The following is a 17,235-nucleotide window of genomic DNA, read 5'->3' as shown; positions in this document are numbered from 1 at the left end:
ATCAAGGCTAAAAGTATTGCTGAAACCATGAGCCGAGAAGCTCTAACTTATCTATATTGATAAAGTTTAGTGGACAGCTCCTGTATTGAACAACTTTGATTTATACACAAATATTGATGTTGATGCCAGAAAAAATAGCCCCTACGTCTAACTCCACTTCTCTGTAGCATATACTCTTACTACAATACCACTTATCTAATTGAGCAGGAACTATATAGATTCTGAGGTTATAGCAAAAGGTTGATGAGGGCTATGTACCCAAGTGTAGACTGATGTTACAAGTCTTGAAATTTGGACAGAAACCAAGGTTGATAAGGGCTACATACCTGAGGGTAGACTGAAGTTACATGTCTTAAAATTAGGACAGAAGCCAAGGTTGATAAGGGCTACATACCTGAGGGTAGACTGAAGTTACAAGCCTTGAAGTTATGACAGAAACCAAGGTTGATGGGACCACTAACAATTCCGTCGATAGAGCTGATGATGGTTGCTTGGGTAAATCTTTCTAGTCTCTCCATCACTGCCTGTGGAACAGTTAACAAGTTCTCAGTCAACAGTATGTAAAACCATCATGTCGATATATGAGAACCATCCTTAATCAGCAAACTAACAAACACCTAGCCACACAAATAGCATCATCTTACTTATCTGTGATTAAACGAAAATATCCAAGACTGGAACTAGAAAATGTCTCTTAGACATGAAAGCCCTGCTCTCATGCGTAATATGACCTTTGACCCTTTAAGCTTTAATGGCCATCAATTTGATATGATTAGGTGTAAACGATAACATCATGATAGCATGAGATAAATATGAGAGGTTCTCAAAATATGATATGACCATTGATTCAAAATAGGACACGAAAAATGGGATACAGGAGAGAAAGACACACAAGTAACACTATCAAGAGATTATAACAGAAAAGAGGACATCTTGTAAATGTCAAAAAATATTGCAACAGGAAAGGAATAACTTTCATTTTTTTTCTATGTTATTGATCCACAATAAAAAAAACAGAGTGTACTATTGGCATAAAACACTTTGTGGTTTATCTAAAATGCAATCTGTTTTTGTGTTAAGGGTCAATAACATAAAAATAAAATTAAAAATAAGCCTTCAGTATAAATCCTGTAGTAAGCCCAGAGTTGACACATGATCTCTAATACAAGTAGTGGAGTGAGGTTTATTACCAGACATGGGCTTATTGATGGATAAATACTGTAACACTAATACAAACTTACTTAAGGGAGTGAGGTTTATTACCAGACATGGGCTTATTGTCAGATAAATACTGTAACACCAATACAAACTTATGTAAGGGAGTGAGGTTTATTACCAGATATGGGCTTATTGTCGGATTAATACTGTAACACCAATACAAACTTACATAGGGGAGTGAGATTTATTACCAGACATGGGCTTATTGTCGGATAAATACTGTAACACCAATACAAACTTACGTAAGGGAGTGAAGTTTATTACCAGACATGGGCTTATTGTCGGATTAATACTGTAACACCAATACAAACTTACGTAAGGGAGTGAAGTTTATTACCAGACATGGGCTTATTGTCGGATAAATACTGTAACACCAATATAAACTTACGTAGGGGAGTGAGGTTTATTACCAACCATGGGATTATTGTTGTATCAACACTTTAACACCAATATAAATTTACCAGCTTGACATTATATAACAATGTAATCCCGCAGGCCAGAAGGAAGTTCTGAGCGAGACGGGACACTGACTTCTCAACCACAACAATGTCTGGCTTAGGCTTCATGGACGATATCTTGGACACGTTTTTCCGCAGGAATTCCTCTTCCTGTCAACAAAGCAATTAAAGTATCACAGGTTTTCCTTAGATATACAGCCATTATGTCAAAAGTTTAATAGTGCAGACACACCATCACTATAAATCCATCCTGTCAACCTTAAATTAAAATATAGCTGCTAGATTCAATGAGGATACAGCTAATCGAGTAGAAAAAATTGTATGTCTTAAATAACTGGTCACATGATACCTATGGAATATAAAAAAAATCTCTTTTGAACTTCTGACAAATGATGTACGGACAAGAGATCACGGACGAAAGCAGTCTGAACATTTATTAACAACAATAAATTCATTGATAAAAACAACCATTATATGATAACACTGTTTTCATTTAAAAATGACATTAATAAATATTTGTGAAAGGAAAAATTTCTCTTATTTACCTAATGCCCAAATTTACTACAACACAACATTTTAATAAACTTTCACAGAAATAGAAAGCAGTGGTAGACACACACCTGAAGAATCTGAGGTTCCAGGGACGAAAATTTACTCTCCACTCGCTGGTATTCAATAGAGCCTTTCAACAGGAGAATTGTGGGATCTCTCAGCTGTTGCGCCATCTTTTTGTGAGCCACGTTCTTGGTGAATATGAGGCCATGAATGACACAAGTCTGCTCCTTGTTTCCACCCGGAATCTATTGAGTATTTAATCACTTAAAGAAAACTTTCAAATCAACTTTATTTGTTTTTCTTTCATTTTCACCTGTAAGATGATTTCACAATTATCACTGACATAATTTATAAAACATGAAGAACAAAGTTCAAAATAACAGAGGATATCCCTAGAAGCATTCAACTGTATTTTGTTCCCAGATATCATACATTAATTTTCAACAGAAATTCAAACGATCCAAGTAAGATTTATTTCACTTTTCAATGCGGTCAGAAAAAGTGAACAAAATTTCAATGATGCTTTGAACTAAGCTTGGTTCAGAGTTGTTTAAAATACATCATGAAATATTTGATTTTTCCAAATTTTGAAATAACATCAAAAATATTTAAAGTTATTATCTTTAATCACAACTTCATGCAATTGAGGAAGTATGTCAGCCGAATAGATATCTGTCAGTGATTGGAAAGTTTAATTCATTAAATATGTACATTGTAGACAGCACCAGACAACTCCTTAGGCAGATTACCAGTAGAATTTAATTGCTGACATGTTTCGGCATACATGGTATGCTGTCATCTGAACAGTGTAAATTCATAATGCAGGACTTTATATACTGTTTATGTCTGGCAACTACACACGTTATTTACATTAGACGTCATGGATAGTACACTGGTTACAATGACGTGGTTTGTTAGTGACGTCACACTGCTTGTGAATAGATAGAGGTGGAACTCAACTCTGTACTTTTAATGCTATTTAAAGTACAAATGTGAATATTTGAAAAGTTTAAAACAAATTAAGAAATCCATTATACAGCAATAGTGTCTATGATATATCTGAAAATGAATCTATATATGAGATGTGTTAAGTATATGTGAAGTTTCCAGTTCACTGACACCCAAGTTCTAATGGGGTATCCTCTGAATGCCAACATTTTTTCAATCAATAGGAAGGCTTTGTTTCAGGAAAAAATAGCAAGTCAATAATAAACTGTTTCACATAAGCTGTCTTTTTTTCACCTGGATTTTTACCTGAATTTACCTGTGTTTCACACAAAACACTTCTTTTCATTTGAATAATGATAATTTTGAAAATAGTGAATAATTCAATTTGACAAGTTCTATATATCAAAATGAAACAGATATTTCTTAAATTTAATTTTTATACAGTCTATTTCTCAAAAACAATTTCTATTTTCAATATTGTTAAAGTTGGAGTTAAGGCTCTTTGAGTACCAGCTTTCAACATGTTTTGTTTGAATTACCTTGCCAGCCGTGGGGAAGTTACAGAAACTAATACAGTACCAAGTCTTCAGAGATGTATTTTATCTTACTTACACATAATTTAAAGAAAAAGATTTAATCACTAGACAGCAAAATGAAGGCAACATACTTACATAGCTTTGATACAGTATAGAGAGTTTAGTACTATAATTCTTTATACAGCTTTGATACAGTGTAGAGAGTTTAGTACTATAATTCTTTATACAGTGTAGAGAGTTTAGTACTATAATTCTTTATATAGCTTTGATACAGTGTAGAGAGTTTAGTACTATAATTCTTTATACTTTGATACAGTGTAGTTGATACAGTATAGAGAGTTTAGTACTATAATTCTTTATACAGCTTTGATACAGTGTAGAGAGTTTAGTACTATAATTCTTTATACAGCTTTGATACAGTGTAGAGAGTTTAGTACTATAATTCTTTATACAGCTTTGATACAGTGTAGAGAGTTTAGTACTATAATTCTTTATACAGCTTTGATACAGTGTAGAGAGTTTAGTACTATAATTCTTTATACAGCTTTGATACAGTGTAGAGAGTTTAGTACTATAATTCTTTATACAGCTTTGATACAGTGTAGAGAGTTTAGTACTATAATTCCAGTGTAGAGAGTTTAGTACTTATATACAGCTTTGATACAGTGTAGAGAGTTTGATATAGAGAGTTTAGTACTATGTTTTGATACAAGAACATTTAAAAACATTTAAATCAAATGTTTACAACACATTTAAAATCAAATGTTTTCTTCCAAATCAAAGAGATCAGTAATAACATTGATATTTATTTTATATCTTTCTCAGTAACTGATAAATCTTCAAAAGTCTTACAAAAATCATCAGTATAAATCAACATGCAAAGCACCTTTTTAAACTTGATGTATCTCCTGATGTCCATGTGGTCTCCAGAATGTTTGATATCGGGGTGAACATATCTGCTGACCCTCTGTGCAGTTCCAAGGACAATGTCCATCCAGGACTTGGACAAGCCTTCGTCACACAACATCTGACTTACAAGGCCACGCAAATGTTCATCGTGTAATGACCTGCAAACAAGCCAACCCATAAACTGTAAAACTCAGCTTCACGTATTCGTTCTGGATGATTTGAATTGAATGAACATACCAACAGTTCATATAGTCAAGTACAAGTATGTTTATAAATCGATAACACTTCCAGTAGACTCTGAATCCAAGTCCCTACTTCAACCCCAAACCCCATCATCAGATGAAATAAGCCACTCAATGGCATCACACAGGGATTTATACTAAAGTTTGTTTGAGGCAATATTAAAGTCATTTTTATGTGAAATGTAATCTTAAATGTTTTAAAATCTAATACTTTGAATAAATTAATTACAGTTTCACATTTGAGTGCTGTGTTCAAATTTCCACCCCCTCGAAAATGCAGACAATGAATATAGAAGAGATGTTAAATATGTGTGTCTGATATAAACATATCAGAAAATGTAATGAATCCATTCAAAGTGTAAGTTTTTTATTTCTTGAATTAGATTTTAAAAATTAGATTAAAGAAAATTTGAAATTTCTTTGATTTTTTGTTCATGAGATAAAACTTATTTATTAGAATATTGAACTTTGATTTGTGTCCCGGGCCGAGACTGGGTATGGCACACACCAGTGATCAGCCACATTGAAAAAAAGATGGCAGATGTGTAAGAAATTGTACCCCTTGTTGTTAACAGGAAATTTCTACAACATACGAGGTATGACAAAATCAAAGGTCATGGACAAGGTCATGGGTACAGTATACCACCGCAAGTGTAGACTACTACTGCGTAGTTATTGAGGCCCCACATTGTGACAGCCAGACATAAAAGAAAACTTGACTCGCAGAGATCATAATTACCTAAATTGGTCATTAATAGATCGATAATGATGTATGTGATTTCAACACTGAACACTGTTGATTAAGCCTTGTGTGAAGACAAATGTTTGTATATGTAAGATAAATAAATCCTGGTTAATTGGATAGGTAAGTGAATGATAAAGCATAACATGTTTGATATCAAAGAAAACAAACAAGAAATGCTCAAGCATTAGGCAATTTTTCCTACCCTATAATTAAACAGAAAGCAATTAAAAGTCAGAAAGAAAAAATTCTTAAGAGAATGCTTTCAAGTTTTGGACTTTCTATTGTTGGTCTGACGTGTAAGCTGAACATTCGCAGATAAATTTTTTGCCATTCTCGGCTCAAAAAAGGATCTGCGCACATTACATGGGTTTTTATGGTATTGAAGGATAAGAGCAATACCCTGAGTATATTTCACTAATAATCATACTTAAGTGTGACAAAAGAAGATTTCTCATCATTTTCATCCTTGACTTGCTCTAGTGTGCGCCAACCGCGACAGGAACTCACTAAGTGGCTTCCACTCTGTGTCTGTGAACTTGTAAACACTGAATCTACAAATTTCAAAATAAGACTATAATACTTACTGAAAACTTTTTAAAACAAAAATCAAAATTGTCTTAAATATTTTAACTTGAGTAAAAGAACTTATACAAAATGTGTAAATTTTTGACAGGAAAACCCCATTATATCAATTTGAAGTATATCCACTGTGAAACAAATAAATATCACATTGTTTTATTGACACAACTTGATCAGTTTTAACCATATTACAATGACCTTCACAATAACATACTTTCAAACTGTTACTCCATATGAACAATTCAAGCTGATAATGTGAAATGATTGAATTTCCTGGGGCTAATATTTGAGGATTGTCCAGGGAGTGTCCCAGTTTTCACTAGTTCAAGGGTATCAAATTCTGTACATGACTAGGAACTGGTGTTCATGTATACAGACAAATATTTTTGTTTAACCATAGAACTGTTTGCTGGATATTGATGTCACACTATCTTTATTGACCATGAATATAGTGAAACTAAGTCCTACACCAATATTATTAACAATTTAGGTAGTACGTAAACAAGAATTTCAATTTTTGTGTGAATTCCAATAAAGAATCAATAATTCCTTAACCCTTTTGGCGCCGTAGGCAATTAAAGTCGACAGGCAGCCATTGGCGACTTTGGTCGACAATTTTTTCGATGTTTTCTGATATTTTCCGGAAAATATTTGGCGCTCAGCTGTACATTGTAAGAGATAAATTGGCACCGAAATGGTTAACTGTTATGTTGAACACTTTAGTGTTTGTTTACACTATTTAGCAATCATTCCAGCAATTTAAAAAAAGACTTCCTGATCATGATGCCCTGCATGCTTACATGGCAATAGATTCCACAAAAAATAAAAACACATAAAGGGATATTCCGAACAAGTTAGGATTTCATGGGATGTTTTTGAAGAAAACTGTACAAAATCATCTACTAATGGAAACCTTATACATCAATTTACCATTTAAACACACATATCATGTTTGATTTGCGAAAACTCTTTATTGGTCTAGCTATATTGATTTACACTGTACCTGTGATGATATCATCTTGTCCTCCACTACCATGGTTGTCTTGTCTGGGCAGGGGTTCAAAATCCAATATCTCCTCTTCATCTAAAAACAACATCAAACTATCAGTTAAGATCTATTTTTACCGGGGACGTAAAAAATAACCTAATAAATAAAACCATGAAACATAACCTTTATAAAGAGTGATTTGTTGTATCATGAATACAGAGCTCCAGAGAAGATTTTGGAGGAAATTTTCTACATAAAACCAATGCCTAAATGTTCATCATGCTTTTGTATGTTTTCCAACCAGAGAAAAATTATCCCAAATCCAAAAATCAACAAAAGATGCCATAAAAAGCCTTAAACACTAAAGCAGCCCTGTTTTAATATAGAGCAACCCTGTGTTAATATAGAGCAACCCTGTGTTAATATAGAGCAACCCTGTGTTAATATAGAGCAGCCCTGTGTTAATATAGAGCAACCCTGTTTTAATATAGAGCAGCCCTGTGTTAATATAGAGCAGCCCTGTTTTAATATAGAGCAGCCCTGTTTTAATATAGAGCAGCAATGTGTTAATATAGAGCAGCCCTGTTTTAATATAGAGCAGCCCTGTTTTAATATAGAGCAGCCCGGTGTTAATATAGAGCAGCCCTGTTTTAATATAGAGCAGCCCTGTATTAATATAGAGCAGCCCTGTTTTAATATAGAACAGCCCTGGGTTAATATAGAGCAGCCCTGTTTTAATAAAGAGCAGCCCTGTGTTAATATAGAGCAGCAATGTGTTAATATAGAGCAGCCCTGTTTTAATATAGAGCAGCCCTGTGTTAATATAGAGCAGTCCTGTGTTAATATAGAGCAGCCCTGTTTTAATATAGAGCAGCCCTGTGTTAATATAGAGCAGTCCTGTGTTAATATAGAGCAGCCCTGTTTTAATATAGAGCAGCCCTGTGTTAATATAGAGCAGTCCTGTGTTAATATAGAGCAGCCTTGTTTTAATATAGAGCAGCCCTGTTTTAATATAGAGCAGCCCTGTTTTAATATAGAGCAGCTCTGTGTTAATATAGAGCAGCCTTGTTTTAATATAGAGCAGCCCTGTGTTAATATAGAGCAGTCCTGTGTTAATATAGAGCAGTCCTGTGTTAATATAGAGCAGCCCTGTGTTAATATAGAGCAGTCCTGTGTTAATATAGAGCAGCCTTGTTTTAATATAGAGCAGCCCTGTTTTAATATAGAGCAGCCCTGTTTTAATATAGAGCAGCTCTGTGTTAATATAGAGCAGCCTTGTTTTAATATAGAGCAGCCCTGTGTTAATATAGAGCAGCCCTGTGTAAATAGAATATTTAATTTGTCTGCCATGTCTTAGTTTCTATCTTTAATCTTTAATATTCTTTTACTTCGCTTGCTTAAATAAATTTGTAGTTAACAATTTTTCTTATAAAGAAGAGGTTTGATGTACCTGTATCACTTTCTTGGTAATCAATATTTTTTGTCATACATATTTGTGTCATTCACAGAAGAAAGTGCTCAATATGTCTGTATCACTGACTTTATAGTCAATGTTTTTCTCATATACTTGTGCTGTTGACAGTTTAAGTATGTCTATAACAAATCTATTTAAACAAACTATAAAACTAGCATGCTTACACTATCAGGTCAACATGTGTCTACAATAGATGTATTATAATATGGATGACTTTTGTCAAATATAATATATTGGCAAGCAAAGTTATTTGAACATTTGAACAAATCTGACTCCTATAATGTTGAATACAAGACAAGGACATTATCTTTAGCAATAATTGTCAGCATTATTGCAGGAACCAGCTAAATATGCTGATTCTAAGCCTCTTCGTTAATCAGAAGAATTTGTATGAAGACCCTTGAATATGGGTCAAGGTTTTTTTTTTCACAAACTTTGTCAGGCATTGTCAAAGAAATATACCTGACAAATACCATGACCTTGGCCACTTGGTAATTGAGAAGAAGTCATTTAAATGGAAAAGTTCTTGTCAGTTGGACAATGCACCATAAGCTCACTAACCCTTTAAGCAGGTGAGCTTATCAATAAATTAAGGAACATTTTTGAAAAATGTAGATAGGATGACAAAAGAACCAAACAGACTGACTAAAATTTACCTCCTGTAGTTTTGTCCCGGGAGCTGGTCTGTGAAGTGACATCCTTATTTCTGCGGCTGACATTTGAGGCCTGGAATGAATCTGACTTCTCTGTGTGTTCCTCTGACACTGAATCTGTAACAAACCAACAATGAGTCCACAAATCTTGTGTCAAAAATGGCGTGTGACATTGAACCATTATCCTTATTCATTTACACGAGTGTTCTATTTGCAATAAAAGATCAAATTTTCATGTGTTATATTTTTACCTGTTTTTTTGAGGGCTGACTTAAAAGACAAAAAAAGATACAAAGAAAATAAATAGATACAAATGCATATCTTTTGTCCATTTCATGAATTCTGAAAAATGTGCTTCTTCTAATATCATTCTAATATATGTCACAACCATATTTAAAGTAAAGCACTAAACTTGATTTAGACTATACAAACAACTACGTTCACAATTGCTGTCTGTATAACACAGAGACATGTAAATTGGCATTAAGCAATGTGTTATATAATTAAAGCAACTACCACAGCTATCCTGCTGCAGGTCTAGGATGTCATAAACATCATTTCTGACTCTAAGTTGAGAAGTGAGCATATAACATGAGATTATGGAATATCAGAGGTGACTTAACAGATGTTGCACTCACCACCATCACTGTCCATCTCTATTTGCTGTAGCCACTCAGGTTCAGTGTTTTCAATGCCAGAGTCATCTCCCCTTGGCAAGAAGTCTTCAGGTTGGTCCAGTGGAGAGGTCTGCACAGTAGTTCAGATTTAATCAAATTATTTCATAATGGTTATATTTGGAGGTCATAATGAACAACATTAATTTTACTGTAATTCATAATAGTGCAGAAAAATGAAATAAAATGTAGGAAAATTTCATCATGTGATCATTATGTGCTATCTTTTGTTCCAACATCTGGACATTAAGCTGATAAATATACTCTGTAATATTAAGGAAGAGTGTAAGATACTGAAGCTCAATCTAATAACCCCTTGCTTTAGAGGCAAAACGCATTTTCTATAACTTCAGTACAAGAAACAATTTTGTTTATTATAACAAATTAATACTTACTGTAATCTATAATGAAATTGTAACAATGAAAATGAGTTCTTTCACCATACTTTAAAAAAAGTTGTAAATAAGATGTGGCACATTTTCTTTATATGTAATCAAATGTATGTTAACTTATGTACGAAGAAACTGTGGGCTTATTTCAAGAATAAACTAATTTTTGACACTGGAATTTTAGGGTATTATCATCACCATATATTTGGCTGTAAAAATTACCTCAGACGGTTTGTATAAGGTGAAGTCATCTTGAAATACTAATGGTTGTTGTCCACTGGCTGGCTCTAAATACCCTGCATCCAGTAATGCTTGGCCAATCACCACTGCTTGTACACTGAAACCGTGGCAATAATACTTAGTATTATAAATGACTTGCCTGTAACCATGCCAACAACAGAATCAATAAGTTGTATGCTGTGACCATGCCAACAACATAATCAATAAGTTGTATGCTGTGACCATGACAACACTACAAACAATTAGTTGTATGCTGTGACCATGACAACACTAGAATAAATAAAATTAATACATTCATGGAATGCAGGAAATTTCAAGATCAGGTGAAAAAAGAGTGTTCCCCACTTCCAGTTAAAATATACTTCCTGATATGTGTGAAAGTAAATGTTTAATCAGAAACAGTCACTTTGAAAAAATCATGTATCAGTGAAACTGATGATTGCTCCCCAAAAACAAGATTGCTGAACAAAAACTTTTAACAAAGGGCAATAATTCTGTAATTATGGGGTTGCAAGCTCTGAACTTGGTACTGCAAATCCTCTTAGCATGATCAATATATACACCAAGTTTCATTATCCTAGCTTAAACCTGAAAGCAATGTCATGGTCTGGACACAAAACGTTTAACAAAGGGCAGTAACTAACATTGGTACACTACACATATATACCAAGTATCATTATCCTACCTTCAATGTCAGGCAAGTCATACTCTGGATAAAAAAGATTTAACAAAGGGCAAAAACTCAATAACTGAAAGGTTACAGGTCCTGACTTTGGTACATTTCACATTGCTATTGTATGACCAATATAAGCATCACATTTCATTATCCTATCTTAAATATAGGCAAGTTGTGCTCCAGACACAAAATTTTAACAAAGAGCAATAACTAATTAAGGAGTTGAAGGCCCAAACTTTGGAAACTATATGCTTCCCCGATAATCTTCAAAGAGCATAATGATAGTTAGAGAAGTTCAAGTCATATGTAATTTGTGTAAACAGGAAAAACTAATCACCGTCTCACAGCTCTGTCATTCTTAATCAGCCAGTCAACAAGTTTGTTTCCCACAATGCACTTATGATAGGTGCGAAGACGAATTCTGTGACTCTGCATCTCAACCCCTTTGTCAAGGTCTGCAATGTGTTTCCATAGTTCACGTAGTTGGATGGAGTCCTGAAAGGAAAAACATGAAACAGATAGATTTGTTTGTTTTGAAGTGGGATATCCTTGTAGTAACAGGCAACTACCTCAATGAACAACATACAGGAGGTCCATCACATGCTATCCTGTGGAATTAGAGTGAAGTGCCTTGCCTAAGGACACAACCACATCAGCACATCAGACTTGTTCCTCTCTCAGCTTCCTGAGAAACACAAACTGTCACAGGTTGAGAGCATCCAAGTATTTACCTGAGGTTTTGTAGGTCAATGCTCTACCTACTGAGCTATCGTGGTCCTTAGTAGAAAGGTACATAAAACTCAATGTTTCTACTATCCTGTGATAAGTCTAGGGGATTAATAAATAAGCTCTGACTCAAACTAAGGGCTTATTATTTGACATACAACGTTTGTTGTTAATTTGATAGAACTGAAATAGATGTGGTCGGGTTTAATACCAGACATGTCTTATTCAACACATCCACAATCAATTGTTATTCAGTTTTTACCAGGCCTGACCTTTGCTTAGTTTCCTTCTCTCTATGATTTTTTCAAAGGAAATTAGCTAGTCATAACAACCAAGAATTCAATACAACTAAGACTAAATGGAAATTAAACTGACCCTTTTTCTAAATTTTTCTAATATTAAACTTTTTAAAACAACTTTTTACTTAAAAATTCTAATTGAATCTGATTTTTTTTTTCAACTTAGACATATTACATCTAATGTGAGTGATTTCATTTACCTGAAGTTATAAACTTACTTAAATGAGACAATGAAATCGAATTTTTTTTATATATAAATTATGTTTTAAGTAAGAAATTTTAACCTAAATCTAGAGCCTTACTAAACCTGGCTGTGTACTGTAGAATAAATACCTCTAAAAACTTCCTGTCCATGTAGAGGTTTTCAAAGTTCTGATAATCATTCTGAGGTGTGAGATCAAACGGGGCCATCTGGTCCAGACTAGTGGTGCTGCTGGTCACTGACAGGTGTCTCCTGATGGACAACAATAGGTGTAATATACATTGTAAAAACAACAAATATTTTCATCATTCTACTACCGTTAAACAGTGCCGATTTTCTTACTATGGACAAAAATCTCAACTGTAAAGCCACATAATCAACCTTTTGGACTATGAAACTGAAATACCACTAGCAATGAACTATATAATAATAGGAAAGCCCAAAGTGAATAAAATTATCAGTATTGATTCTAAACATCTTCAAAATCCAGAAGATACACACAAGCACACCTATCTTCTCTGCACAGGTCTGTGAAATGTTGGGAAACACACAACAAGGCTCTATAAGAACCACATGTTAGTTTTTGTAAAGGTACTTATTGTATAGATGTTACCTGATCATACCTGAGTTTGTTTGTAGTTCCTTGTTTCTTGCTAGAGCCCCAGATACTGTTGGCACCTGCAGGACCCCCCGAATCTGAGTATTCCATAGAGAGACGAAAGTCCTCTCTCTCCACCCTCAGGTCACCAGTCGAGGGTTCATTCTGAAGGGCACTCATAGCCACCTTCCCACAGTAAGTACACACACGAATACCACCTACAACAAAGAAATGTGATTAATAACTGAACCTCCCATAACATACTAACACTCATGGATACTATCTACAACATACTAACACTCATGGATACTATCTATAACATACTTACACTCATCGATACTATCTACAACATACTGACACTCATTGATACTATCTACAACATACTAACACTCATGGATATTATCTGTAACATACTAACACTCATGGATACTATCTATAACATACTTACACTCATGGATACTATCTACAACATACTTACACTCATTGATACTATCTATAATGAAATAACATTTGGGGATACTATATATAATGTAATAATACTAGTAGATACCATCAATATTTTTCACAGCATAGATACAGCAAGCTTGATATTACTATGAAACCCTGATCCCCTACAGAAATAAAAGTTTAACAGAAAACCTTGATCCCTGAAGTGAATGATAAATACACTGTCTACTGTATCATCTTACCATTGAAATTTCATACGGAGAAGATGCAACATCAGTTTCTGTTTCATGTCAGAGATAAATGATTATTTACATTACCCAAGCATTCAGGAAAATAGCATTCCACATTACACTGATATAAAATCTAAATGTGCAATATCCATATTCGATGCTGTTCTTTGGGGACTTCTCAGTACATAATATATCATAGAGTTATGACGTCATAATAAAAACAAACGTAACATTCAGTAAATCACAGCTCTGCAATGTGTTATTACATGTGTACTTATATGACAATAAATGTTGTTATATGAGTGAGAACATCCCTTTTTGGATCCACTCGAGCTCTCCCAAAGATTTCAGCAAAATGCAATGTTTACAGGGTTTTCCATAAGAGCCGGTCGCCGGCCAATTTGACCGGTTACTTTGATCATTTGGCCGCTTACACCAATCCAGTTCCGTAATGATGTTCCGTACACGACTACACGTACACGACAGGCCAGCCTCCTACTTTCACTACACAGTCTACTACTAACAAAATTATGGAAAACCCTGGTTTACCTGAAACCAGCGAATTCCTGTGAGAGGGGTTAACATCACAAATTGAAAACTTAATCCAAAATAGATGAAGGGAATTTCCATGACGCAATGAACTTTCAACCAATGAGAAAGTAGCACTATCTGTTTACAAACAACCAGAGCTTGACTCTCGCACATGGTCAAGGAAGCTGATCTGCCTCCATTGTTTTTTCAACTCTTATTTTAAATGCTGTGACATACAACAAATCAGTTTTATGTTTTTTGGGGGGAATATCATCTTTAATAGCCTACAAAATGTCAATAATTGTATATTATTGGTGTTATCACAATGATAACATATTATTTATGTGATAACAGACTAATGACAGCAATAACACCTGCCAGGTAATCATGAACTTTTTTTTAAAATTTTTTATTTATCCAAAAACACATGAGGAATAAATAGATTCATACATACTATCAGTCTATAACTCCCACCATCACACACTTACAGAGTATAGTCATGCATCATTTTCACCACTAAACACACAGCATTTTGAGTTGCACACTATATCTTAACTATCATAGACACTATGTAACACAATCACTCTAAATATATATTTATAACTTGCAGCCATACTAGTACTCCAGCATTATTACATATACAAACAACATCAGCATCTGACATCAACGTCATCATATACAATCATTATCCTCGTCACACATTAGCATCATCACATACATGAACTTAATAATTACTAAAATAACCTTTATAGCCGATGATTTTCCCAGGGAGTTCTTGATTACAACATTTACTGCAGAATATCTGGCCGCAGATACGACAGTGATGACGCCGGCGGAATGTCGTAAACTTATCCCCACAGTCATAACATTCCTTACAGCTGCTGTCTGGCATCCAAAACTGCTTGAAATCACTGTCACGATATGCCTGAGGAGTCTGTGGTGATTTAAATAGACAAAACATACCAATGTTATTAGCAGAAGTAAAGGTTAACTAAGGAAACAAATGTTCATGGCTGAATTTATTTGTAAAGCAAAATTACAGAAGGTTTTAATGAAGCAGAGAACATTTTGTCAGGATTTACATTAAGTGTAAACTGACCGTGGTACGGCGCTCCAGTATGTTGCTGAGTCGGTTGAGGACACTAGAGAGAGTCCTGTCAGCGTCTCCATGCTGTTGTTCCACTTCACTGCTAGCTTCTGTCAAGCTTTCCCTCAAACTGTCTTCTTGTGCCTCTGTAACCACTGAAGAAGGGGCAGTCACTATCATCAACAACAACAAACAATCACTTAAGCTTTCACTGTATAAGATATGTCATAATATGCCCCATTTTAGGACAGTATATGAAAAGAAAGAGAGGATTTTCAAAGATTTTGGGGTAGCTGATGTAGTATTCCATTGTTTCTGAGCTAGTTACATATGTGTATATCAGTATTTCCATCAATTCTGAGCTGGTCATATCAGTATTCAGAGTGTAGATACATATAGGTTTTTTTTATTTGAAGTGACTATAAACTGATTATTTTTAGTTTTTACTGAATTTTTCAATGACTATTACAAAAAGAATTCTTTATCTATGACAATAAATATTGTCAATATTTAACTGAGTACTTCAAAAAATCAGTCATCTGTTTGAAAACAATTTGAAGAACAATATAAGAAAACAGGACTTACCACCTCCACTTGGGCCAGTCAGCTCAGAGTTGTCTACCCTTGGTGTGACAGAGACCCGTCTCTTGTTTACCTCCCTGTCCACAGATGGATCACGGGAGGATTTCTGACTGCTGCCACGTGAAGATGACGAAGAGTCATCTATCGTAAAGTTAACATTTCGTTAACATGCATATCAAAATTCATGCTTTAATTTAGAATCAACTTATGTATCAATATAAAATATACATAGATAAGCCGAGATGTGAATATATCAGTCTTTTTCAGAAAACAATGTATTCACTGAACAGATGTTTACAATCTTAAGAATGATATTAGTTCATTTAGATATCGTATGAAGATAACAATATTTGTTTTATTCAATTTCATTAGATTCATCATTAGTTATGTTGTTATATACTCAATGAGGTCTTTGCGGTCAAAAATATCAGAAAGAATAGAATAATTCTTTGTCAAGGAACAGATTGAAAAAAAAAGACAAAAACACAAGACAAGAGCAGACATGAGAATAGAACCAACCTTTATTCCTCTTCCAGAACCTTGTGAATAGATTTCCTCCATCTGACACCTCGGAGCTGAGAGGTCCAAACACTGTCAGAGTAGTGGGTATATCATCCCACATAGACATTGTATAGAAACACACTAAAGCTGCATTCTGTAGCCTTCAAACCAACAGCACAGATATTAGTGAGGGGTGTCAGAGATTTTAGGGATGTTAACAATAATGGGTAGCAGGGGACAGATTTAGGAAAGGTAAGGGGAGAGAGGGCAAAGATTCAGGGAAGGTAAGGTGAAGGAAGGAAAAAGATTCAGGGAAGCTAAGAGGTAAGATGACAAAGACTCAGGAGAAAGAAAGAGATAGGAAGGAAAAGATCTAAGGTAGGATGAAGGGCATGAGCGCATAGATTGAAGAAATGTAAGGGGTTTCAAAGAAAGGCACCGATTTATTAGGACAGAGTAAGAGGCAGAAGGGAACAGATTTAGGGGACTGTAGGAGAGTAGAGTGCAGACATGGGGGACAAATCTACGATCTTAAAAGTGAGGTAAAAGAATGATAATAGAATATGCAATAGACAGAAAGTGATTTTGGGGCAAAAGTGGGGTGTAGATGATGAAGAGTGAAGAAAGGACAGTAAAACACACCTTTAGGAGTGTGTGTATAGGTTTGTATATAGACAAGGACAATGAGTGATAAAATGGACACCTTAGGGAGTGTGTGTAACAGAGGTCAGGGTTACCAGGGTTACAT

The 17,235-nt window shown here is 34.6% G+C and overlaps 1 protein-coding gene across 1 annotated transcript in view; it reads right to left on the bottom strand.

The window, feature by feature from the left end:
• Nucleotides 1-16,614, bottom strand: part of LOC132557480 (1-phosphatidylinositol 3-phosphate 5-kinase-like) — a 35,890-nt gene extending 19,276 nt beyond the window's left edge. The window contains exons 1-16 of the mRNA XM_060221969.1: nucleotides 16,506-16,614; nucleotides 15,990-16,127; nucleotides 15,417-15,577; nucleotides 15,110-15,251; nucleotides 13,135-13,327; nucleotides 12,643-12,763; nucleotides 11,622-11,779; nucleotides 10,591-10,705; nucleotides 9,944-10,052; nucleotides 9,309-9,422; nucleotides 7,194-7,274; nucleotides 6,039-6,162; nucleotides 4,602-4,782; nucleotides 2,297-2,476; nucleotides 1,680-1,826; nucleotides 395-524 (exon numbers count right to left, since the gene is read on the bottom strand). Coding sequence (XP_060077952.1) covers nucleotides 395-524; nucleotides 1,680-1,826; nucleotides 2,297-2,476; nucleotides 4,602-4,782; nucleotides 6,039-6,162; nucleotides 7,194-7,274; nucleotides 9,309-9,422; nucleotides 9,944-10,052; nucleotides 10,591-10,705; nucleotides 11,622-11,779; nucleotides 12,643-12,763; nucleotides 13,135-13,327; nucleotides 15,110-15,251; nucleotides 15,417-15,577; nucleotides 15,990-16,127; nucleotides 16,506-16,614 — 2,203 coding nt within the window. The remainder of the gene's footprint in view (nucleotides 1-394; nucleotides 525-1,679; nucleotides 1,827-2,296; nucleotides 2,477-4,601; nucleotides 4,783-6,038; nucleotides 6,163-7,193; nucleotides 7,275-9,308; nucleotides 9,423-9,943; nucleotides 10,053-10,590; nucleotides 10,706-11,621; nucleotides 11,780-12,642; nucleotides 12,764-13,134; nucleotides 13,328-15,109; nucleotides 15,252-15,416; nucleotides 15,578-15,989; nucleotides 16,128-16,505) is intronic.
• Nucleotides 16,615-17,235: the final 621 nt, after the last annotated feature.

Source organism: Ylistrum balloti, unplaced genomic scaffold, assembly GCF_031769215.1.
Source record: "Ylistrum balloti isolate Yb309-2 unplaced genomic scaffold, AGI_CSIRO_Ybal_v1 Utg370678, whole genome shotgun sequence".
Classification (NCBI taxonomy): domain Eukaryota; kingdom Metazoa; phylum Mollusca; class Bivalvia; order Pectinida; family Pectinidae; genus Ylistrum; species Ylistrum balloti.
The sequence above is the reverse complement of the archived record's forward strand: the minus strand, read 5'-3'. Positions and strand labels throughout refer to the sequence as shown.